Here is a 23,358-nt window from a genome sequence, read left to right as displayed (position 1 = left end):
CGAGGTCATTGTGTAGGGCTCTGGCAGTGCTCCTGCTCCTCCTTCTATAAAGGAGCAGATGCTGGTCTGGCTGCTGGGTTGATGCCCTTCTATGATCTTGTCCAGCTCTCCCTGTGTAACAGCCAGTCCTCCTGGTCTCTCCTCCATGCTCTTGAGACTGTGCTGGGAGACACAGCAAACCTTCTTGCAACCGTACATTTGGATGTGCCATCCTGGAGGAGTTGGTCTACCTGTGCAACCTGACTGGGCTGCAGGTACCACTTCATGCTACAAGTTTAACTGACTTGGTGTTATACTTTGATGATTAAGTGTTCCCTTAATTTTTTTGGGCAGTGTATACCTCTGTCTTCTGTTAAACTTAAAACTGAGAAACAATCACAAGAATGCTGAAAGTAAGGGAAATCCCAGTGAGTATAGAACATGACTTCCTGTTGACATTAACAATGGAACATCACAATAATTTCTTCTTCTTCTTGCATCATATGTTATCTAAAGACATGATCACTGATTTCCCCTAAGATATAATCATGTCTATAAAACTTTCCTACAGAAGAAATCTTGATAGATGCAGGTGGATATTATCAGCAGTGAGTAATTCAAGTAATTGAAGATGAAAGATTGAAGTAATAACAGACACTTAAGGGAGGTATTACTGATCTAACAGCAGGTGTTTCTTCAGTTTTCATAATTTATTGTCGTAGTAGTAGTGTCGTAGTGTCGTAGTAAGTCAAAAACTATGTAAATAACATTTACTTCTGTAGCTTCTATTGTTAATGAAAAACATCACTGTTTTGTTCTTTCAGGTCGATGGAAAACTACACCTACAACAGCTTCACACTCCAGCTAGAGGGGTTAAATGTCCCAAAAGAATATATGTATCCAGCCTTTCTCTTCTTTTTTTTCTCCTACTTGTTTATAATTGTTGCAAATGTAAGCATTTTGGTTCTAATTTTTATTGACAAGAACCTTCACCAGCCTATGTATCTCCTTTTTTGCAATCTCTCAGTCAGTGATATAATTGGAAGTACTCGTATTGTGCCCCGTTTACTTGTAGACATGTTGCGTCCTCCCTCTGAACGCCTGATAAGTTATTATGAATGTGTGGTCCAAGCTTTTGTATCACATTTGTTTGGTACCACTGCTCACACAGTGCTCATGATTATGGCCTTTGACAGATATGTGGCCATCTGCAATCCCCTGCGTTATTCTGCCATAATGACCAACAAATTGCTGATCAAGCTGACAGTTTCTGCCTGGGGAGTGGCCTTTGTTTTGGTCGGGATTCTGCTCGGTCTGACCATTAGACTGAACCGATGTAGGACTCTGATCATGAATCCTTACTGTGATAATGCCTCACTGTTTAAACTCTCCTGTGAGAGTGTCTTTATTAATAACGTCTATGGTCTCACTTTCACTGTGGTCCTGTTCACAGGTTCCATAGGCAGCATGGTCCTCACCTATACTAAGATTACAGTAGTCTGTCTGACCAGTAAGAACAAGTCTTTGAACAGTAAAGCCTTAAAGACCTGTAGCACTCACCTGGTTGTTTATCTAATTATGATCTTTAGTGGAAGTACTATCATTACTTTGCATCGTTTCCCCCAGTACTCAGACTACAGAAAACTTTCTGCCATTCTGTTTGTTATTGTCCCTGGAAGCCTCAACCCCATAATTTATGGCATACAGTCCAAAGAGATACAAAAATTCTTATTTGAAATCTTTCGGTCCAAAAAGTGTTTGAAATAAATATATACAATATTTTTTGTATGATTAAAGTAAATCTTATCAGACCATGGACAATAAAGGATTTAAAGGATTTTTAGTAAAGGATGGTGTGGCTGCAAAGGATTTTGTGACACTCACTGACATTTATGGAAACAGAAATATCAAGTCAAGCATAGACTAAATATCAAATAAACCACAATCACAAATCAAATAAAGAAAACATGGCAAATTTTCTCTGTAGATGTGAATAGCTTTGTATTTTTGATACTGTACCCTGCTTCATCTAAATAGTCCATGTGATCTGTGTAAACATATGTCAATATTAATTTTTTAAAGACAAATGTGGCCTTCAAACATGTAGGTCAATAAATCAGTTTTAGTGCAACTGTAAACTATTGCACCCCGTTCCTTCCACTGTCAGAACAGTCAGATTGTGTTAATTTTGTGAGTGAAAACTGTGCTGAAAAACTATTTTTCACATGCTCATAAGTGTGTAAGGGCTAAGCCTTAATAAAATTAAATTTATAAATTATTATGACAAATGCAAAGTTGTCGTGCATTTGTGTTACATAAAACAAAAACAACAACAGTAGAAAGACACAGGAAAAAAATGGGAAGTAAATAGACTTAGAAGCAGCCCGGTGTGAATGCTTCATCTTTGGAAAAGACTTCTGACATTTGAACCTCCAGAGAAAAACTAACAGGAAGCGTAACGTTCACCAGAGCGCAGGTGAAAAGATTTCAGTGAACAAATGTAAGAGTTATGATGTGAGTTGTGTTTGAGTTTTCTGTGGGCAAAATCCTAATTTGCCCCAGTCGAACTTTCTTGGAAAACCACCAAAGGAGGCATCTTGATCAGATGCCTGGACTACTTCAGCTGGTTCCTTTTAACGTGAAGGAGCAACAGCTCTATTTTGAACTGTCTTTGAATGACCGGTATACACATCTCTCTCTCGAAGGCTTAGCCCAGATACCCTCATTTCAGCTGCTCGTCTCTGCCATCTCATTCTTTCAGTTACTTCCCACAGCTCACGATCACAGGTTTGGTACATATATCTAATGCTAAATCGTGGGCTTTGCCCTGCGGCTCAGTTGCCTCTTCACCACAATGATTTGGTGCAACATCTGCGTAACTGGTGACGCTGCACTAATTCATCTGTCCATTTCACACACCACTTTACCATCAGACTTCAACAAAACCCTGACACACTTAAAACTCTTTTCTTGGGGGCACCAACTCACCCCACCTCAGACACAATCACAAGAATGCTACAGTTTGGAAAGTAAAGCAAATCCCTGTGTGAATCCATCTTGACTTCTTGTTGTAAAACTTAAGCAGCTTGTTGACATTAGCAACAGAACATCACAATGATTTGATAATGTTGCATCACCTGTTATCTGAGCACATGATAAATGACTTCGCCCAAGATAGAATCATGTCTACAAAATGTTTCCTACAGAGGAGATCTTGACAGAAGCAGGTAGATATTATCAACAGTGAGTGGAGAGACAAGTGATTAAAGATAAAAGACATCATTACTGATGTGTTACTGATCCAAATACAACTATTTTTATGTAATATCAAAACCTATGGAAAGACAGTTCACTTCTCTAACATCTATTGTTACTGATAAAATAAAATAAAATCTCTGATATCAGCACCACAGGGGTATTACCTGACTGTAACATAATTGTTTTCTTCTTTTAGGTTGATGAAAAACTACACCTACAACAGCCCCACACTCCAGCTGGAGGGGTTAATTCTCCCAAAAGAATACATGTTACCTGCCTTTCTCTTTTTCTTTTTCTCCTACTTTTTTATAATTGTTGCAAATGTAAGCATTTTGTTTCTAATATTCTAATATTCTATATTATATTATCCAGCTGGAGGGATTAAAGGTCACAAAGAATTTTAAGTATCCTGTCTTTTTCCTGTTCTTTATATCCTACATTGTTATGATGATTATGAATGTAGGCATTTCAGTTCTAATTTTCACTGACAAGAACCTTCACCAGCCTATGTATCTTCTTCTTTGCAACTTGTCAGTCAGTGACATAAGTGGAAGTACTCGCCTTCTGCCTCGTTTGCTTGTAGACATGTTGCGTCCTCCCTCTGAACGCCTCATCAGTTATTATGAATGTGTGGTTCAAGCTTTCACCACACAGTTCTTTGGTACCACCACTCACACAGTGCTCATGATTATGGCCTTTGACAGATATGTGGCCATCTGCAATCCACTGCGTTATTCTGCCATAATGACCAACAAAATGCTGATCAAGCTGACAGTTTCTGCCTGGGGAGTGGCCTTTGTTTTGGTCGGGATTCTGCTCGGTCTGACCATAAGACTGAACCGATGTAGGACTCTGATCACAAACCCTTTCTGTGATAATGCCTCACTGTTTAAACTCTCCTGTGAGAGTGTCTTTATCAATAACATCTATGGTCTCACTTTCACTGTGGTCCTGCTCATCTTTTCTATAGGCAGCATTGTTCTCACCTATACTAAGATTACAGTAGTCTGTCTGACCAGTAAGAACAAGTCTTTGAACAGTAAAGCCTTAAAGACCTGCAGCACTCATTTGACTGTGTATCTGATCATGATGTTAAGTGGAATAGTTAATGTAATGTTGCATCGTTTCCCCCAGCACTCAGACTCTAGAAAAGTTTCCACTATTCTATTTGTTATTGTACCTGCAAGCCTCAACCCTATAATTTATGGCATACAGTCCAAAGAGATATGGAAAATTTTAGCTGAAATACTTCAGTCCCAAAAATGTTTGCAGTCAAGGGAAAAATAAATGTTTCCCCCCCTTTCTTTCTTTCTTTTTTCTTTTTTTTTTTTTTTTACCATATATTTCCTGATTCCTGTTTTAATTTATTTTGGCTTGGTTTAACTGTTCATGTCATTCAATCGATCCAGTATTGAATATTATGACAGTAGCAGACTTACAACTTATTGTGCGCTTAAAAACTGTGATGGGCCATATTCTGATTCTTGAATGTGTGAAGCAGGTATTTATCCTAATTCAGATTATTTCAGTGTGATGAGTTGTTGATGGGGATCTTAAAGGTCCATTCTAAGCATCATATTATTTGAGTTTTCCTTTGTGAATATGTTTTATGTCTGAGGCTTCCCCTTCCCTCTACTATAACATTCTGCCTGAAGTCAGTGCAATCTGAGACTGTTAATTTTGTCAGGGAGAACTGTGATTTTTTTTTTTTTTTTGCTGAACTTTTTTAAAACATCAAATCAAGATGATAACTTAATAAAAAGTAATATTTATAATAAAAAACTATGGTATGTATCACATTTGCTCTTAATATAAAACTACAACTCACCAGAATCTGCATAAAAGGATTATTAGTGACATTATGGGTATCTTACCTATCACTTTTATTTGCAAACAGGCAGTTACTTTGACAAAATATTCAGTTTTTCTACAGCCTGTCTGATTGTTTAATCAGACACCAGGTCTTGAGATCTAAGAAACTACTTTGTTGAGTGTATTATCAGAACTGATGGAAGCAACACCTGGAACTACAGAAAAAAAACCTAGGAAACATTTAAATGGACAAATGGACATCTGAGAAGAACAGCATGAATTGTGTATGAGTTTTCTGTTTCCTGGGCTTATGATTGAAATCTCAACCAATTTTGAAACATTTGATTTTCAATATATGAATTTTCTCTGTATCTTTTGTTATCTGGGTTTCTGTGGGCAAGCCAAACTGTTCTCAAATCTAAGTGTATACAGAGTGCAAAAACAGATGTTGCCCTGAATGAGCAATAACCTACAATACAAGACTGACCACAGTCTGGCCTGCCCATATACAAATATAAAGGCCATCCATCCATACATCCATTTTGCTCCACTTGTGCATGTGGTTATGGGAGCTGCAAGCTAAGCCAGGAATTCCACAGATCTGTCTCCCCAGAAATGTGTTACAGCTCCTTTTGGGAGATCCCAAGACACTCCCAGGCTAGATTGGAAAGGTAATCCTTCCAATGAGTTTGGGTCTACCCCTGGGTCTCTGCCCAGTTGGGTGAGTCTGGAAAACCTCCAAAAGAGCCCAGGAGGCATCCTAATCAGGTGCCCGATCCACGTCAACTGGTTCCTTTTGACACTTTTGGAGGAACAGCTGTAATCCCATTCTTATGGTCACTACCCAGAGTTCATGATAACTGACAGCACCACCCTTAGTACTGGTGAGCCTCTGAGTCAGGCTGTTTTATGGTTGAGTCTGGGTTTAAGTTAATGGCAGTCACAGGACTGCAGCATAGAAACATGCAAAATATCAAAAATAAAAAGGCATGGTGAGTGCAACATTGCAATCTGTCATGGACATCTCTTGGACATGAGTGAGGACACATTACAGGACTTTAGAAGGCCTTGCACTGAACTACATGTGCCTGATGCAAATAAGCCAAAATACACCAGTAGCAGCAGCACCAGCAAAAAGGAGAGATCAGCTAGGTGAGGAGAATTCAACTGCCACAAGAGGAAAATCCACCAAGGTGGAAGCACACCTGGTTTTTAAGGTGCAGCGCCTTCATTGCCAAGCCTTTTGATTACATCAAGAAATTGCTGGGACAGAAGCGAAGCAGTTGCCTCATCTGCTTAGCAGAGGAGATCGATAAACATCTCAAAATCCCCTGTAAGGTCTACAAGCAATGCCCAAAGCTACTTACCTGTCTCTGGAGAATCCTCAGTGTGATATGGTGGAGAGTTGTGGCTCAGTGGAGACACGCAGAAGGAGTATGCATTCCAAAAGAGGAGAAATCAAGCAACATCGAGCAGTTTTGTATCTCACTGCTCAGCAGTTCAGGAAGAACTTCTTCAAGATTGTAGCCCAAAGACTCACTGACTTCCTCTTGAAGAATGCCTACTTAGATACCTCAGTCCAGAAAGGGGCAGTCCCAGGAGTCCCCAGATGCCTGGAACACACAGGAGTGGTGTCTCAACTGATCCCAGGTGAAGGAAAACAAAGGTGATCTAGCTGTCGTCTGGCTAGATCTGACAAATGCCTATGGATCCATCCCACACAAGCAGGTTGAAACGACAATGACACGATACCATGTGCCAGAGAAAACTGAGAACCTCATCTGGATTACTACAAAGATTTCAGGATGAGGTCTTCAGGCCATGAACACCAGCATGGCACTGACTGAAGAGGTGGACAGTTTCTGTGTCACTGTTCCATTGGTCTTGAGCATGATAGTCAAATCAGCCGAGGTGGAGTGCAGAGGCCTCAAGTCAAAATCTGGAACTCGGCAGCCCCCTGTAAGAGCATTCATGGATGACCTGTCCCTGGGTGCTCATGGTTCCTCCTAAGGCTGGAGCAACTGACCTCATGGGCGAGAATAAGTTTCAAAGAGGCAAAGCTGTAGCATAACATTCTGGTGAGCTCTGTGGCAGTGGGGCTGGACTGGGCAGTTTCCCTTAACCACGCTATGAAAAGACCCATGGTAAAGACAAACTCAGGCTGGTGCAGGACGACATCTGTGCAGAAGTGGAGGAAGAACGCCACAGCAAAATGGTCAGCATGTACCAACAAGGCGCCTGGTCCAGGTGGGATTGAGCAGAACCTCACAAAATCAGCTGATCAGAGCTCTGGACAGCTGAAACACTAAATATCAAGTTCCTCATCCAATCAGTGTATGAGATTCTCCCGAGCCCAGCCAACATACATCTATGGGGCATGACAGACTCTCCCACTTACCAACTGTGCCAGAAGAGGGGCACACTTGAGCACATACTTAGTGCTTGCCCGAAGGCGTTGGGGGAAGGGCAGTACCGGTGGTGGCACAAACAGGTTCTGAGGTCATTGGGAAATACAATCTGCACCCCAATCAGGAACACAAAGACCAGCACACCCCCAAAGAGTTCATCACCCTCATCAATGCTGGGGAGAAGGCCCACCAGCAGCCTTGCACCTCTAGAGGGCTTCTGCTCATGAAGTACCTTGTCTCTCAGTATTGCTTATGTATGCATAAACAAATCTAAGGTTGACAGCTGCAATGACAATCACACCGATTCGTCTATGTTACATCACACATTGTGTAAAGATAATTGATTCCCCAGATGTAGAAATACATCTATAAAAAAGGACATCTTCGGTGCTGTTGGTGAATACTGCCTGTGTGTATTGATGACTAAAGACATAGAGCGTTGTGAGTTAGAGTGTTTAGAAAATGATGTTAGTGTTTCTACTTCAATGTTTTGGAACTTATGAGACAGAGAAGTTAGAGTTTTGTTGTACAGCCAGTATTGCCATTTAACATATATCATGAATCACTGATACCTATATATTGCCAATATCCTGACACTGACAGAATACTGTAATTTTTGTCATTTCAGGTTGATGGAAAACTACACCTACAACAGTTTGACACTCCAGCTGGAGGGATTAAAGGTCACAAAGAATTTTAAGTATCCTGTCTTTTTCCTGTTCTTTATATCCTACATTGTTATGATGATTATGAATGTAGGCATTTCAGTTCTAATTTTCACTGACAAGAACCTTCACCAGCCTATGTATCTCCTTTTTTGCAACCTGTCAGTCAGTGATATAATTGGATGTACTCATATTTTGCCTCGTTTACTGTCAGACATGTTGCGTCCTCCCTCTGAACGCCTCATCAGTTATTATGAATGTGTGGTCCAAGCTTTCACCACACACATGTTCGCCACCACTTCCCACACAGTGCTCATGATTATGGCCTTTGACAGATATGTGGCCATCTGCAATCCCCTGCGTTATTCTGCCATAATGACCAACAAATTGCTGATCAAGCTGACAGTTTCTGCCTGGGGAGTGACCTTTGTTTTGGTCGGGATTCTGCTCGGTCTGACCATTAGACTGAACCGATGTAGGACTCTGATCATGAATCCTTACTGTGATAATGCCTCACTGTTTAAACTCTCCTGTGAGAGTGTCTTTATTAATAACGTCTATGGTCTCACTTTCACTGTGGTCCTGCTCACCTCCTCTATAGGCAGCATTGTTCTCACCTATACTAAGATTACAGTAGTCTGTCTGACCAGTAAGAACAAGTCTTTGAACAGTAAAGCCTTAAAGACCTGTAGCACTCACCTGGTTGTTTATCTAATTATGATCTTTAGTGGAAGTACTATCATTACTTTGCATCGTTTCCCCCAGTACTCAGACTACAGAAAACTTTCTGCCATTCTGTTTGTTATTGTCCCTGGAAGCCTCAACCCCATAATTTATGGCATACAGTCCAAAGAGATACAAAGATTCTTATTTGAAAAGTTTCGGTCCAAAAAGTGTTTGAAATAAATATATACAATATATTTTGTATGATTAAAGTAAATCATATCAGACCATGGACAATAAAGGATTTAAAGGATTTTATAGTAAAGGATGGTGTGGCTGCAAAGGATTTTGTGACACTCACTGACATTTATGGAAACAGAAATATCAAGTCAAGCATAGACTAAATATCAAATAAACCACAATCACAAATCAAATAAAGAAAACATGGCAAATTTTCTCTGTAGATGTGAATAGCTTTGTATTTTCAATACTGTACCCTGCTTCATCTAAATAGTCCATGTGATCTGTGTAAACATATGTCAATATTAATTTTTTAAAGACAAATGTGGCCTTCAAACATGTAGGTCAATAAATCAGTTTTAGTGCAACTGTAAACTATTGCACCCCGTTCCTTCCACTGTCAGAACAGTCAGATTGTGTTAATTTTGTGAGTGAAAACTGTGCTGAAAAATTTGATTTATTTTTTTTCACATGCTCATAAGTGTGTAAGGGCTAAGCCTTAATAAAATTAAATTTATAAATTATTATGACAAATGCAAAGTTGTCGTGCATTTGTGTTACATACAACAAAAACAACAACAGTAGAAAGACATAGGAAAAAAATGGGAAGTAAATAGACTTAGAAGCAGCCCGGTGTGAATGCTTCATCTTTGGAAAAGACTTCTGACATTTGAACCTCCAGAGAAAAACTAACAGGAAGCGTAAAGTTCACCAGAGCGCAGGTGGAAAGATTTCAGTGAACAAATGTAAGAGTTATGATGTGAGTTGTGTTTGAGTTTTCTGTGGGCAAAATCCTAATTTGCCCCAGTCGAACTTTCTTGGAAAACCACCAAAGGAGGCATCTTGATCAGATGCCTGGACTACTTCAGCTGGTTCCTTTTAACGTGAAGGAGCAACAGCTCTACTTTGAACTGTCTTTGAATGACCGGTATACACATCTCTCTCTCGAAGGCTTAGCCCAGATACCCTCATTTCAGCTGCTCGTCTCTGCCATCTCATTCTTTCAGTTACTTCCCACAGCTCACGATCACAGGTTTGGTACATATATCTAATGCTAAATCGATGGGCTTTGCCCTGCGGCTCAGTTGCCTCTTCACCACAATGATTTGGTGCAACATCTGCGTAACTGGTGACGCTGCGCTAATTCATCTGTCCATTTCACACACCACTTTACCATCAGACTTCAACAAAACCCTGACACACTTAAAACTCTTTTCTTGGGGGCACCAACTCACCCCACCTCAGACACAATCACAAGAATGCTACAGTTTGGAAAGTAAAGCAAATCCCTGTGTGAATCCATCTTGACTTCTTGTTGTAAAACTTAAGCAGCTTGTTGACATTAGCAACAGAACATCACAATGATTTGATAATGTTGCATCACCTGTTATCTGAGCACATGATAAATGACTTCGCCCAAGATAGAATCATGTCTACAAAATGTTTCCTACAGAGGAGATCTTGACAGAAGCAGGTAGATATTATCAACAGTGAGTGGAGAGACAAGTGATTAAAGATAAAAGACATTATTACTGATGTGTTACTGATCCAAATACAACTATTTTTATGTAATATCAAAACCTATGGAAAGACAGTTCACTTCTCTAACATCTATTGTTACTGATAAAAATAAAATAAAATCTCTGATATCAGCACCACAGGGGTATTACCTGACTGTAACATAATTGTTTTCTTCTTTTAGTTTGATGGAAAACTACACCTACAACAGCCCCACACTCCAGCTGGAGGGGTTAATTCTCCCAAAAGAATACATGTTACCTGCCTTTCTCTTTTTCTTTTTCTCCTACTTTTTTATAATTGTTGCAAATGTAAGCATTTTGTTTCTAATATTTACTGACAAAAACCTTCACCAGCCTATGTATCTTCTTCTTTGCAACTTGTCAGTCAGTGACATAAGTGGAAGTACTCGCCTTCTGCCTCGTTTGCTTGTAGACATGTTGCGTCCTCCCTCTGAACGCCTCATCAGTTATTATGAATGTGTGGTTCAAGCTTTCACCACACAGTTCTTTGGTACCACCACTCACACAGTGCTCATGATTATGGCCTTTGACAGATATGTGGCCATCTGCAATCCGCTGCGTTATTCTGCCATAATGACCAACAACATGGTGATCAAGCTGACAGTTTCTGCCTGGGGAGTGGCCTTTGTTTTGGTTGGGATTCTGCTCGGTCTGACCATAAGACAGAACCGATGTAGGACTCTGATCACAAACCCTTTCTGTGATAATGCCTCACTGTTTAAACTCTCCTGTGAAAGTGCTCTTATTAATAACATCTATGGTCTCACTTTCACTGTGGTTGGGCTCATCTTTTCTATAGGCAGCATTGTTCTCACCTATACTAAGATTACAGTAGTCTGTCTGACCAGTAAGAACAAGACTTTGAACAGTAAAGCCTTAAAGACCTGTAGCACTCATCTGGTTGTGTATCTGATCATGCTGTTAAGTGGAATAATTAATGTTACTTTGCATCGTTTCCCCCAGCACTCAGACTCTAGAAAAGTTTCTGCAATTCTGTTCATTATTATACCTGCAAGCCTCAACCCAATAATTTATGGTATACAGTCCAAAGAGATACAAAAAAAAATATTAAAAATCTCTCAGTCCAAGAAATGAGTGCCAACAAGCAAAAAATAAATATTTCCTTTTTGTTTTTTCTTAATAAATTTACAAAATAAATAATAAAAATGAATAATTGAATTAATGTTCATTTGCAATCATTCTGTTTGCTTGAAAGTGATGTACTTTGTAAATATGTAAATGTTTATAGCAAAATATGTTGCTGCTGCAAAGGATTCTGTGACATTCATTTTAATGACAATCCATTTCAAAATAGCTGCAGACTATGGCAATTCAGTCAACGCCACCTGCTGTAGGTTTTTCTCCAACTATTGAAACTGCATGTATATTTACTGAGGCCTGTGTTGATTTTGGTTTTATTTAACTGTTTACGTCAGTCAATAGATCCGAAATTGACTATTATGGTAATAGAAGTAAAACTTGCTGTTCAATGTGTGAGGCAGGTATTTATCCCAATTCAGATTATCTCAGTGTAATGAGGTGTTAATGGGAATGTTAACAGACCAATAAGCACCATATTTTTTTTGTTTCCTTTTGTGAATATGTTTTATGTCTGAGGCCTCCTCTTCCCTCTGCTGTAACATTCTGCCTGAAGTCAATACAGTCAGAGACTGTTAATTCTGTCACTGAGGACTACTTATTTGCAAATAGGTAGCTGCTTTGGCAAGACTGCCAGTTTGTCTACAGTCTGTCTGATTGTCTGATCAGACACCAGAGAGATCTAAGCAGTTGTTGAGTATATAATCATCACTGATAGAACCAACAGCTGGAACTGCAGAGATAAAACCTAAATTGCAAAGATGTTTTTCTGATGTGGTATTTACTGAACTCTGTGTTGAGATTACACTGAAAGTGCATGTCAGTCACTTGAATATTGTGGAGTAAATATTATTGTGTACTTAAAAGTTGATGGGCCATATTGTAATTATTGTATGTATGCATACAGGAATTATTCCTATTACAGATCATTTCAGTGTAATGAGGTATACTTATAACTGTAAGTGCGATGTTGTTTTAGTTTTCTTTGGGAATGTGTTTAATGTCTGTGACCTCCTGTCCTCCTTATAAATTAATAATGACCAGTGTAGTTGCTAAAACACCACAAAGCGGTTATAAAACCACTTTACATCTGTGTTACACACAACAAAAATGACAACAGTGTAAAGAAGCAGTAAAAAGAAGTGCTAAGTAAACAGACTTAGAAGCAAGCCGGTGTGAATTCTTCACCTTTGGAAAAGACTAGAAATTGGAACCTCCAGACTAACTAAGAACTATTCTCACCACATATTTCACCACAGTGCAGGTTGAAAGGTTCAGTGAATGAATGGACACATGAGAGGAATGATGTGGCTTGTTTTCTATTTGAAGGGCTTGTAATTGAACTAGCAACCAGTTTTTAAATATTTTATAATTAATATATGTACTTTTGTTATAATTAAAACTAAGAAACATGACTCTGTAAAAGTCTGTAAGCAGCTTGCCATTACCACCACTTCATGTTGCATCTCACATTATCACATGACAACTGATTTCTCCTAAGACAGAATCATGTCTATAAAACTTTCCTACAGAGGAGACCTTGATACATGCAGGTTGATATTATCAGCAAGTCAAGTCAAGTCAATTTTATTTATATAGCACCAATTCACAGCAGAAGCTATCTCGAGGCACAGCAGTGAGTGGAGAGACACAAGTGAAGATGAAAGACTGAAGAAATAACAGACACTAAAGGGAGGTATTACTAATCTGAAAGCAAATGTATCTTCACAATTTTCATGACTCATGATCATAGTTAGTAACAATCAAAGGCAAAACCTTTCATTGTTACTAATAAGATCAAATTAAAATCTCTGATATTACCTTTGACTGTAACATTGATTTATTCCTTCAGGCAGATGGAAAACTACACCTTCAACAGCCCCACACTCCAGCTGGAGGGGTTAAATGTCTCAAAAGAATATGTCTACCCACTCTTTCTCTTCCTTTTTTCCTCTTTTCTGTTTATAATGGTAGGAAATGTTGGCATTGCTGTTCTTATTTTCATGGACAAAAACCTTCACCAGCCTATGTATCTACTTTTTTGCAACTTGTCAGTCAATGACCTTCTTGGAAACTCTATCATGGTGCCACGTTTGCTTGTAGACATGTTGCGTCCTCCCTCTGAACGCCTCATCAATTATTATGAATGTGTGGTTCAAGCTTTCACCACACACATGTTTGGTACCAATGTTCACACAGTGCTCATGATTATGGCCTTTGACAGATATGTGGCCATCTGTAATCCGCTGCGTTATTCTGCCATAATGACCAACAACATGTTAATGAAGCTGACAGTTTCTGCCTGGGGAGTGGGTCTGTTGTTGGTTGGGATTCTTCTTGGTCTGACTATAAGACTGGACCGATGCAGGATTCAAATCGGAAGTCCTTATTGTGACAATGCCTCACTGTTTAAACTCTCCTGTGAGAGTGTTTTTATCAATAATATCTATGGTCTCACTTTCACTGTGGTCCTGTTCACCTCCTCTATAGGCAGCATGGTCCTCACCTATACTAAGATTACAGTAGTCTGTCTGACCAGTAAGAACAAGTCTTTGAACAGTAAAGCCTTGAAGACCTGCAGCACTCATCTGGTTGTGTATCTAATAATGCTGTTTAGTGGCATGTCACTCATCGCTCTGCATCGTTTCCCTCAGTACTCAGACTACAGGAAACTTTGTAGCATTTTATTTTACATCATCCCCAGCAGTCTCAACCCCATTATTTATGGTGTGCAGTCCAAAGAGATAAGAAAATTCTTGTCAAAGTATTTTTGTAAATTTATGAAAACAAATAAGGTGAACTAAAAGTGTTCTCCTGTGATTTTGTAATTGTCCCTTTAGCTTGTCACACTCTGTCCGATATGCTCACTGAGACAGAAGGATTTGGATATCATTACAAAGTGTAACTTATTTTTTTGCAGTGCATGTAGGGACTGAGACATTTTTCTAATGCTGGCTTTTACTTTCCAGACCTTAATTAATTATGTGATGCAAGGTCTCCTTTTAAATGTACTTTTTTTTTTATACAAGGGAGATTATTATTATTAGTTTAATTTAATTTGCATTATACCTCACCATTATAAGAAAAGATATGATTCATTCCAGAAATTCATAGAATATCCACCAGGTGAATATCTTTATGCTCAATATTCAATACAGAGAAAAAAAAAAAAATAAAGAATCGACTCATTCTTATTCCAAATCATACAACAAGTTTTAAGACACACACACATACACACACATACTGTCAAGAAAGGTTGAAATCTACCCACTCCCAGCGCCTGAAGAAAGGATCTAATGCTAGATTCTCCCCCTGGTTGTAAGATGCACAGCTTTAATGAAGCATTTAGAAATTAATCAGTATAATGTGAAGCACTATAATCAATGTACTGTGTGTGTGTATAAGTGAAAAAGAATGGAAGATCATATGACACTGTGATTAAACAATGGTAAGATTGTGACTGGAAAGTACCAGATAGCCTGTCCGGTCTTAGAAAAAGGGAAGTTGGTAAAACACTAAGATTGGTATGAGAGTATGAAATATTATATTATATTTGTGATTTAAACAGTTGATTGTGGTTCAAAGTATAAAAGTTAAAGAATAACTGTACCAATGATATTACTGAAAGTGATGATTAATTGTATCAGTGGTAACCAAGAATAAGAATGATTGAAAGAAGCGGTATGTAGTATGGGTGCGGTCAATATTGGTAGAGATTGGAAGCCAAGAAGGATTGCAACATAATGGACAGTGCTGGACCGAAGAGCTAGCATTGTCAAAAATAGTTTGGTAAAGGAAGTCAGAGAGGGAGGGTTGGAGAGCTGGCCAAAACCAGATAAAAGGTGATGTACCAGACAACTTATCTGGACTCTTCATTGACCATCGGTGGATCATCACCTAAAGAAGACCCCTCCTCGGCCATCATCAAGAGAGCTTCACTTAGAATGAAGGAATCTTGGAGACTATTTGCTGCTAAGAAGACTCAAGGCAAGAGGAGTTTTACAAGGATTGTTATTTCCAGCCACTGCAGTAAAGGATTTGTTCTCTGAAGATTTCATAGTGCCCCAGCCCCAGAAAGAGGAACTGTGATTCGGGCGGGGTTCTCCAGGACTTTGTACGGAGTCAGGAGGCTCTCCGCTCACGGGACCAGCCTGAAAAGAGGATCGGTCAGCTAAGGCCAAGCTGCCAACCCCTCCATCTCTCTTTCCAAATTATTCACCCGTCCTAGTGACCGGCTTCAGCATTTAATACGGGAATCAGTGAGTTACTCATTCCAGAACTATTCTAATTTTTAATGTGAGATTGATTATAATATTTTACTTTATATATATATGATTATTCTGTATGCTTTGCCCTTGCTAAAATTGTATTCAATAAAAATCATAAACTGTATCTAAGGTTAGAATTGTGGACATTCGAACTGTGACTCTCAGTAAAGGTAAAATACTAGGTCATACTAGAGTGTAAAACATCATAAGGTTCTTAAATGTTATTTCAGCCTCTTAAATTAACAGACCCTTGGGGCTTACAAAGTCATTAAATAATTTCCTAGCACCATAACAAGTGCAAAGATCTTTAAGAGGAGAGGTGCCGTTAACAGGTGTGACTGGTGATCATATCCGACCCGTAGGGCTACTCGGTTGGGTGTAGCACCAGTGGTAGCAGGGGAGGCATCTGGAAGTAGGCAGTTAGCTAGGCGAATCTCCTCGCCACCAGCTTATAATAAGCCGCAGAAACTGTAAGTTGGGTGAAAACACTACAGGGGTGAGCTCGGACCCTTTAAACGGAGAGCTGGTCCAGACCTCCTGTACCGGGGTAACGCTGGCGATCTAACAACACACACACACACACACACACACATATATATATATATATATATTAATCCCTGGAATGTTGGTGTAGCCTTCCTGCCAAAGGAACACCTTTCCACAACTGCCATGGGAATGGGAAAAAAGCATCTGTTTTTATTGCACTTGAACTGTACATTTCACAAAACTGCATAGCTTGTCACACTTTGTCCGTTACGCTCACTGAGACAGAAGCATTTTGGATATATGTAACAAATATGTTACACCATAATTAATTAAGAGGTACCACAGGATGTCTTTGTTGTCAACTGTTCTCCATTCTGTACTCCATGGATACTTAGTATTTACAAAAATAATTACAGTAACAAGCCTGAAACCCCAACCCACTGCCATCACTGCAGGTGCAGCCTGTTGAGTGCTCACCACGTTACTAATGTCACAAAAGATTACAGCACGCATAAATCACTAAATTAATTTTCTATTTAAAGTTAGGGTAACTTTAAATGCTAATTTTGTAAATATTACAAACTACCTATCTTGTCCCGGAACAAAAAGTTGCATGTTGCAGCATAATAATCTATTACTGTTGCATCACACGTTATCTAATGTAAAGATAACTGATTCCCCCAAAGATAAAACCATGTCTATAAAACATCTCAACAAAGCAGATCTTGATTGGAGCTGGTGGATATTATCAACAATGAGCAGGGAGACACAAGAAAGAGAAGACGACAGACTGAAACCAGAGACACTCATAGTAGGTATTACTGATCTAAGTTTTCTCACAGCTTTAAATTTGCTTTTCATAATTTATGAGGATAAACTGTTTGTATTACACACTGATTTTTTCCACTGTCATTCTTTTATAATGACTTGTACATGTATGAGTACATACTGGCCATATGTTTCAGAACAATTCAATATTTCCAGCTGTTATTTGATTGTACAAAATTGAATGTCTCAGTGTATTACAGCACAGAACAGATAAACAATCAAAGATTTTAAAAACAAGGGATCATGGAATCTTGTCGCTGAATTGCTAAATCTAAATTCTAAATCTAAATTTCTGACTCATCCAGAAGCCAAACACACTTGTGGAGATCTTTGTAGAGTGGAAATGAAACACTGTTTGGAGAGTCAAACTATGTATAGCACATTCACTTTCTACCTTAATTCTTTTTATAATGATTTGTATATGTGTATACACAGTGTATACAGTCTCTTCCACACTTGTGAAAGCTTATAGTTTGGAATTTCATGTTGGTTGGACACTCATTATTACCTACATTGTGTTACATGTGACAGTAACATTATTGTTTTGTTCTTTCAGGTTGATGGAAAACTACACCTACAACAGCCCCACAATCCAGCTGGAGGGGTTAAATGTCTCAAAAGAATTTATCCACCCACTCTTTCTCTTACTCTTTTTCTCCTATTTGTTTATAATGGTAGCAAATGTTGGCATTGCTGTTCTTATTTTCATGGACAAAAACCTTCACCAGCCTATGTATCTACTTTTTTGCAACTTGTCAGTCAATGACCTTCTTGGAAACTCTATCATGGTGCCACGTTTGCTTGTAGACATGTTGCGTCCTCCCTCTGAACGCCTCATCAGTTATTATGAATGTGTGGTCCAAGCTTTCACCACACACATGTTCAGTACGACTTCCCACACAGTGCTCATGATTATGGCCTTTGACAGATATGTGGCCATCTGCAATCCACTGCGTTATTCTGCCATAATGACCAACAACATGTTAATGAAGCTGACAGTTTCTGCCTGGGGAGTGGGTCTGTTGTTGGTAGGAACACTACTTGGTCTGACCCTACGGCTGAACCGATGCAGGACTCTGATCAGAAGTCCTTATTGTGACAATGCTGCCCTGTTTAAGCTCTCCTGTGAGAGTGTCCTTATCAATAACATCTATGGCCTCACTTTCACTGTAGTCCTGTTGACAGGGTCCATAGGCAGCATGGTCCTCACCTATACTAAGATTACAGTAGTCTGTCTGACCAGTAAGAACAAGTCTTTGAACAGTAAAGCCTTAAAGACCTGTAGCACTCATCTGGTTGTTTATCTGATCATGTTTCTCAGTGGAATGGCTATCATTATTCTGCATCGCTTCCCTCAGTACTCAGACAGCAGACAATTTGTTGCTATTCTGTATCATATCATCCCTGGCAGCCTCAATCCCATTATTTATGGCATACAGTCTAAAGAGATACAAAGGTTTTTGTCTAGCTTGTTTGAGTCTAAAAGGATTTTGCCATCATAATAAAAATGTATTTACAATTAACAAAGCCTGATTTATTCCAAAATTCTTTTGACTATTCTTTGTACTTAGAACCAGATATTATGGTTACCCACAGAAAACACACATGCATATTTGCCTGCAACCTCATGACATGTATGTTTCTTTTTAAATGATGAAGCTTTCTGCCTGGAAACCCACATGACAGTTTATGTAAAATGTTTATGTAAAAACCGTAAAACAGGGTTCTGTAGTGCATATACACCTATTTCTTCTATTCTATGAGAGAACAGCCAGTGTGAATGCTTACATTTTTTGATACCAATAACAACATTGATTAGAATCAGAGCCAGACTTTATTGCCAAGTAAGTTTACACATACAAGGAATTTGTTTTGGTATATTGGTGCCAAAAACAGTAAACTAAGAGAGATAAAGTAAAAGGTAAGCATGAAAAACAAAAAGCAAGTATTATATTTACAAGGAACATAAATATAAAGTGTAGAGTGCAAATGTGTGAGGGTGATAGTTTTAAAATATAGAACATATTTTGGCAAGGATCTCTTAAGTTTTTGTTGTTGTTTTGTTTTTTTAAAACTAAAACTCTGACCAAAACATAAATGTATGAATGAGTAAGTCTTTGCTGCTCACTGGTGGGCCAACAATATTTTTGGTTTATTGGTCTTTTGTTGTTGTTGTTGTTCTGTTCTGTTGTTACTGTCACTCTTATCTACAACATGTCAGACTTGTCAGGTATATAGCGATAAAGTCCTGGATATCTTCCACTGTTGTACCTGGTATTTTCATAGTTTACCAAAGCAGATAAAACTTCATAGAAACCCACAAAAGAAATCACAAAATAAAAGATGTAATGGTTTGACACTTTCTAATCTGCTTCAGACTTAATATCTATGGCAGTTCTGTACTGTTATTGGTAGTTAGTTACGGGTCAACATACACCAAAGTTGATCTGTGATAAAATTGCCATTTTTGCTGAACAATGTAAACTTAGTCAGTGCCTGGTGTTCTCCAGAGCTGTGTCCAAGAATTTAGTTTTTCATCTCATCAGACAAGATCATTTTTTCTTCAGAAGAGGAAAAAGAACATTTCCTGCTATACCTGACAATGATATGTTGTATATTATAATGATAGCAATATACCAGTAAATTACAAACATAGTTAGGTTAGTTAAAGTATGGTTAAAATATGCCCTTTGGGCAGGGCTACTTCTTCATCCTTTCATGTTGGACTGAGTGCAGACTGGAAGCTATGGTGACTCACTATTTCAAAGTGGTATTAAGAGAGGGGATGGGCTAGGGCTAGCTGTGGCTTAGCATGCTAACTGGAGTGAAACATACAGAGTGATAGAAATTGAACTAAAATAAGAGTTAACATTAGGATCGCGTCCCACTGCTGGAGACAGCTGTTGGTGAGTAAAGGAATGAAGTTTGATTCAGAAGTTGCAATGTTTCTTCTAGACTGGTAAATGAACCGCTGTTAATGGAAACAAAACAGGTGTATCCATGTCAGAGTCCTGTTTTATAGCTTTTACACACAAACTACCATGTGGGTCTCCAGCATTTAAATAGAAACATCTATGCTTTATATTAACTTGGAGAACAAATATCCCCCCTTCACATTACAGTTGATTGTAGAATTTGGGCCCATGGGAGTTTTCTGCAGTAAAGTCCAACTTTGGGATGCCTGCACAAAAACAACATGGGGCCCAAAAGGGTAAAAAGTCCTGTGAGCTCTGGGAGGTCAAACCTGCAGTGGGGCCATGTTGGTTTTCTATGAGTAACCATGTTACCTGGTCCCAAGTACAAGGATCAATCACAAGAATATGGGATAAATGAGGCTACTCTTCATTCACAATGAATACAATGTTTTGTTGATTTATGATGGTAAAACCCTCTTGGACTTAAACAAATTAGACAAAGATTTCCGTATCTCTTTAGACTGCATGCCATAAATTATGGGATTGAGGCTGCCAGGGATGATATGATACAGAATAGTAACAAATTTTCTGCTGTCTGAGTACTGAGGGACACGATGCAGAATAATGATAGCCATTCCACTGAGAATTGTAATCAGATACACAACCAGATGAGTGCTGCAGGTCTTTAAGGCTTTACTGTTCAGAGACTTGTTCTTACTGGTCAGACAGACTACTGTAATCTTAGTATAGGTGAGGACCATGCTGCCTATGGACCCCGTAAGCACGACTACAGTGAAAGTGAGGTTGTTACAAAACATGCTCCTGATCAGAGTCCTGCATCGGTTCAGTCTTATAGTCAGACCAAGGAGAATCCCAACCAAAACAAAGGCCACTCCCCAGGCAGAAACTGTCAGCTTGATCACCATGTTGTTGGTCATTATGGCAGAATAACGCAGGGGATTGCAGATGGCCACATATCTGTCAAAGGCCATAATCATGAGCACTGTGTGAGCAGTGGTGGTGGACATGTGTGTGGTGAAAGCTTGAACCACACATTCATAATAACTGATGAGGCGTTCAGAGGGAGGACGCAACATGTCTACAAGCAAACGTGGCACCATGATAGAGTTTCCAAGTAGGTCACTGACTGTCAAGTTGCAAAAAAGTAGATACATAGGCTGGTGAAGGTTTTTGTCCATGAAAATAAGAACAGCAATGCCAACATTTGCAACAGTTATAAACAAATAGGAGAAAAAGAGACAGAGAAACACAGGGTAGACCAAGTCCTTTGAGACATTTAACCCCTCCAGCTGGAGAATGAAGCTGTTGTAGGTGTAGTTTTCCATCATGCTGAAAGAACAAAACAATTATTGTTTAGAACACCCCCATTTTTCCAGTGTTCATTGAAATTCAAACAGTTCAAGTCCAGTAAAAAGTCTTCAATGGAGCCAAGGTCAGCTCTAATTTGTTCAAAAAAACTAAATAAAACTGAAAGATCATGTAAATATCATTGGAAACAGGCTTTTTTAAGGGATAAAGAAAGTTCCAGCTAACCAGCAGCAATGGAAGTAAATGAAGCCTTGAAACCCTCTGTCTGTACAAAGGCAGTGTTGGAACAAATGCCATAATAAACCATCTGATTTATTATAAGGACAATACTGTGCTGAAGGAAGTATTCTGTATATTGTTATTAGAATGGTGAAAACTGACTGATTGGTCAGAGGTTCATCCTACAGAAAGATAATGACCCAAGTAGGAGAAAAAAACATTTGAAGAATACAACTAGATGGTGGCCTCACATGGTGGAAGACCAACACAGTCTCCAGACTTAAACCTTCTGGAGCTGGTTTGGAAACAAACTACAAATGCAACACATTTGTGGGAGCCTCTGCAACAGTGTTGGGATGAACTGTCTGAACAATGTTTCATTTCCATTGTACAAAGAATGCAACAAGATTCCATGACTCTTTGTTTTGAAAATCTCTGAACATTTGTTCTGTGGTTCAATATCAGACACATGAGACACTGAATTATGTATTATGTATAAATATAAATTACAGCTGGAAAACTTGAAAAACTTTTGGCTACTCTTGTACATATTCATACTCATACATATACAAAGCATTATAAAAAGAATTACAGTGGAAGAATGTAATGTGTAATACAAACTGTTTTACTGTTATCATATATATATGAGAGAGAAAATTTAAAACTGTGAGAAAACTTAGATCAGTAATACCTACTATGAGTGTCTCTGGTTTCAGTCTGTCGTCTTCTCTTTCTTGTGTCTTTCTGCTTATTGTTGATAATATCCACCAGCTCCAATCAAGATCTCCTTTGTTCAACCTTTTATAGACATGGTTTTATCTTTGGGGGAATCAGTTATCTTTACATTAGATAACGTGTGATGCCACATTAAGAAATTATTATGCTGCAACATGCAACTTTTCATTCTGAGTAAAGAGAGAATAAATTTGTCTCTCACCCTGTTCAAACTTCCTTCCACCAAAACTTTTCAGTCATCAGAAAAACAATGCAACCTGCAAGACAATGAATTATGTAATTTAAAGATCAATAATTCAGTCTGTGATTGCTTTATTGGTGTCCCATCAACTGAGATACAATTACCTCCTCATGGTTGTATGCCTACACCAACCAGCTCAGTTGCAGTCAATTACTATACGAATTCTTGAGTGATGGTCAAAAATGTGTGACCTTGACCTTTAACCTTTAACAACCAAAATCTAATCAGTTCACCTGTGAGGCCAAGTAAATGTTTGTGCCAGATGTAATGATAGTCCTTACAGGGCATTCTGATATATTGTATCTGCAAGAACCGAAACGGTTGGCTTTAAACCAGAAAAATCTAATTAGTTCACATACAAGAGAATGTCTGTGCAATATTTGAAGAAATTCCCTCCAGGCAATATCATATTCAAGAGGTGAAAAACATGTTTAGTGAAATCATGGTGACCTTTGACCACAAAAATCTAATCAGTTCATCCTTTATTCCAAGTGAACATTTGTATCAAATTTCAAGAAATTCCCTCAAGGCTTTACTGATATGTTGTGTTCATGATGCCAGATGATGTTCAATGTGCCAGATGGACAACCTGAAAACATAATGCCTATAGCCAAGGCTGTCACAGGAGCAAAGGCATAAAACCAAACGACCAAGAAGGTGGACTTGAGCCCTG

At 38.7% G+C, this 23,358-nt stretch overlaps 7 protein-coding genes and 1 pseudogene across 7 annotated transcripts; 7 read left to right on the top strand and 1 right to left on the bottom strand.

Annotated features, from left to right (window-relative positions):
* The first annotated feature begins 804 nt into the window (after positions 1 to 804).
* On the top strand, positions 805 to 1,746 carry LOC108877258 (olfactory receptor 146-like). The gene has a single exon (XM_018667227.1). The coding sequence runs from the start codon at positions 808 to 810 to the stop codon at positions 1,744 to 1,746; it is 939 nt and encodes a 312-aa protein (XP_018522743.1). The 5' UTR covers positions 805 to 807.
* A 1,688-nt stretch (positions 1,747 to 3,434) lies between these two features.
* Positions 3,435 to 4,524, top strand: LOC108877225 (olfactory receptor 146-like). Its single transcript, XM_018667192.1, has 2 exons — positions 3,435 to 3,468; positions 3,605 to 4,524. The coding sequence occupies exons 1-2, from the start codon at positions 3,438 to 3,440 to the stop codon at positions 4,522 to 4,524; spliced, it is 951 nt and encodes a 316-aa protein (XP_018522708.1). The 5' UTR covers positions 3,435 to 3,437.
* A 1,378-nt stretch (positions 4,525 to 5,902) lies between these two features.
* Positions 5,903 to 7,731, top strand: LOC108877224 (uncharacterized; annotated as a pseudogene).
* A 355-nt stretch (positions 7,732 to 8,086) lies between these two features.
* LOC108877257 (olfactory receptor 146-like) lies at positions 8,087 to 9,056 on the top strand. Its single transcript, XM_018667226.1, has one exon. It carries the CDS (start codon positions 8,090 to 8,092, stop codon positions 9,026 to 9,028), a length of 939 nt encoding a protein of 312 aa, XP_018522742.1. The 5' UTR covers positions 8,087 to 8,089; the 3' UTR covers positions 9,029 to 9,056.
* Positions 9,057 to 10,707: 1,651 nt separating this feature from the next.
* Positions 10,708 to 11,661, top strand: LOC108877259 (olfactory receptor 146-like). Its single transcript, XM_018667228.2, has one exon. It carries the CDS (start codon positions 10,732 to 10,734, stop codon positions 11,659 to 11,661), a length of 930 nt encoding a protein of 309 aa, XP_018522744.1. The 5' UTR covers positions 10,708 to 10,731.
* A 1,838-nt stretch (positions 11,662 to 13,499) lies between these two features.
* Positions 13,500 to 14,558, top strand: LOC108877246 (olfactory receptor 146-like). The gene has a single exon (XM_018667216.2). The coding sequence runs from the start codon at positions 13,521 to 13,523 to the stop codon at positions 14,466 to 14,468; it is 948 nt and encodes a 315-aa protein (XP_018522732.1). The 5' UTR covers positions 13,500 to 13,520; the 3' UTR covers positions 14,469 to 14,558.
* A 3,245-nt stretch (positions 14,559 to 17,803) lies between these two features.
* LOC108877223 (olfactory receptor 146-like) lies at positions 17,804 to 18,748 on the top strand. The gene has a single exon (XM_051069110.1). It carries the CDS (start codon positions 17,807 to 17,809, stop codon positions 18,746 to 18,748), a length of 942 nt encoding a protein of 313 aa, XP_050925067.1. The 5' UTR covers positions 17,804 to 17,806.
* A 1,871-nt stretch (positions 18,749 to 20,619) lies between these two features.
* On the bottom strand, positions 20,620 to 21,510 carry LOC108877253 (olfactory receptor 4Q2-like). The gene has a single exon (XM_018667223.1). The coding sequence runs from the start codon at positions 21,508 to 21,510 to the stop codon at positions 20,620 to 20,622; it is 891 nt and encodes a 296-aa protein (XP_018522739.1).
* Between the last annotated feature and the right edge of the window lie 1,848 nt (positions 21,511 to 23,358).

Source organism: Lates calcarifer, unplaced genomic scaffold (genome assembly GCF_001640805.2).
Source record: "Lates calcarifer isolate ASB-BC8 unplaced genomic scaffold, TLL_Latcal_v3 _unitig_5878_quiver_531, whole genome shotgun sequence".
Classification (NCBI taxonomy): Eukaryota; Metazoa; Chordata; class Actinopteri; family Centropomidae; genus Lates; species Lates calcarifer.
The sequence above is the reverse complement of the archived record's forward strand: the minus strand, read 5'-3'. Positions and strand labels throughout refer to the sequence as shown.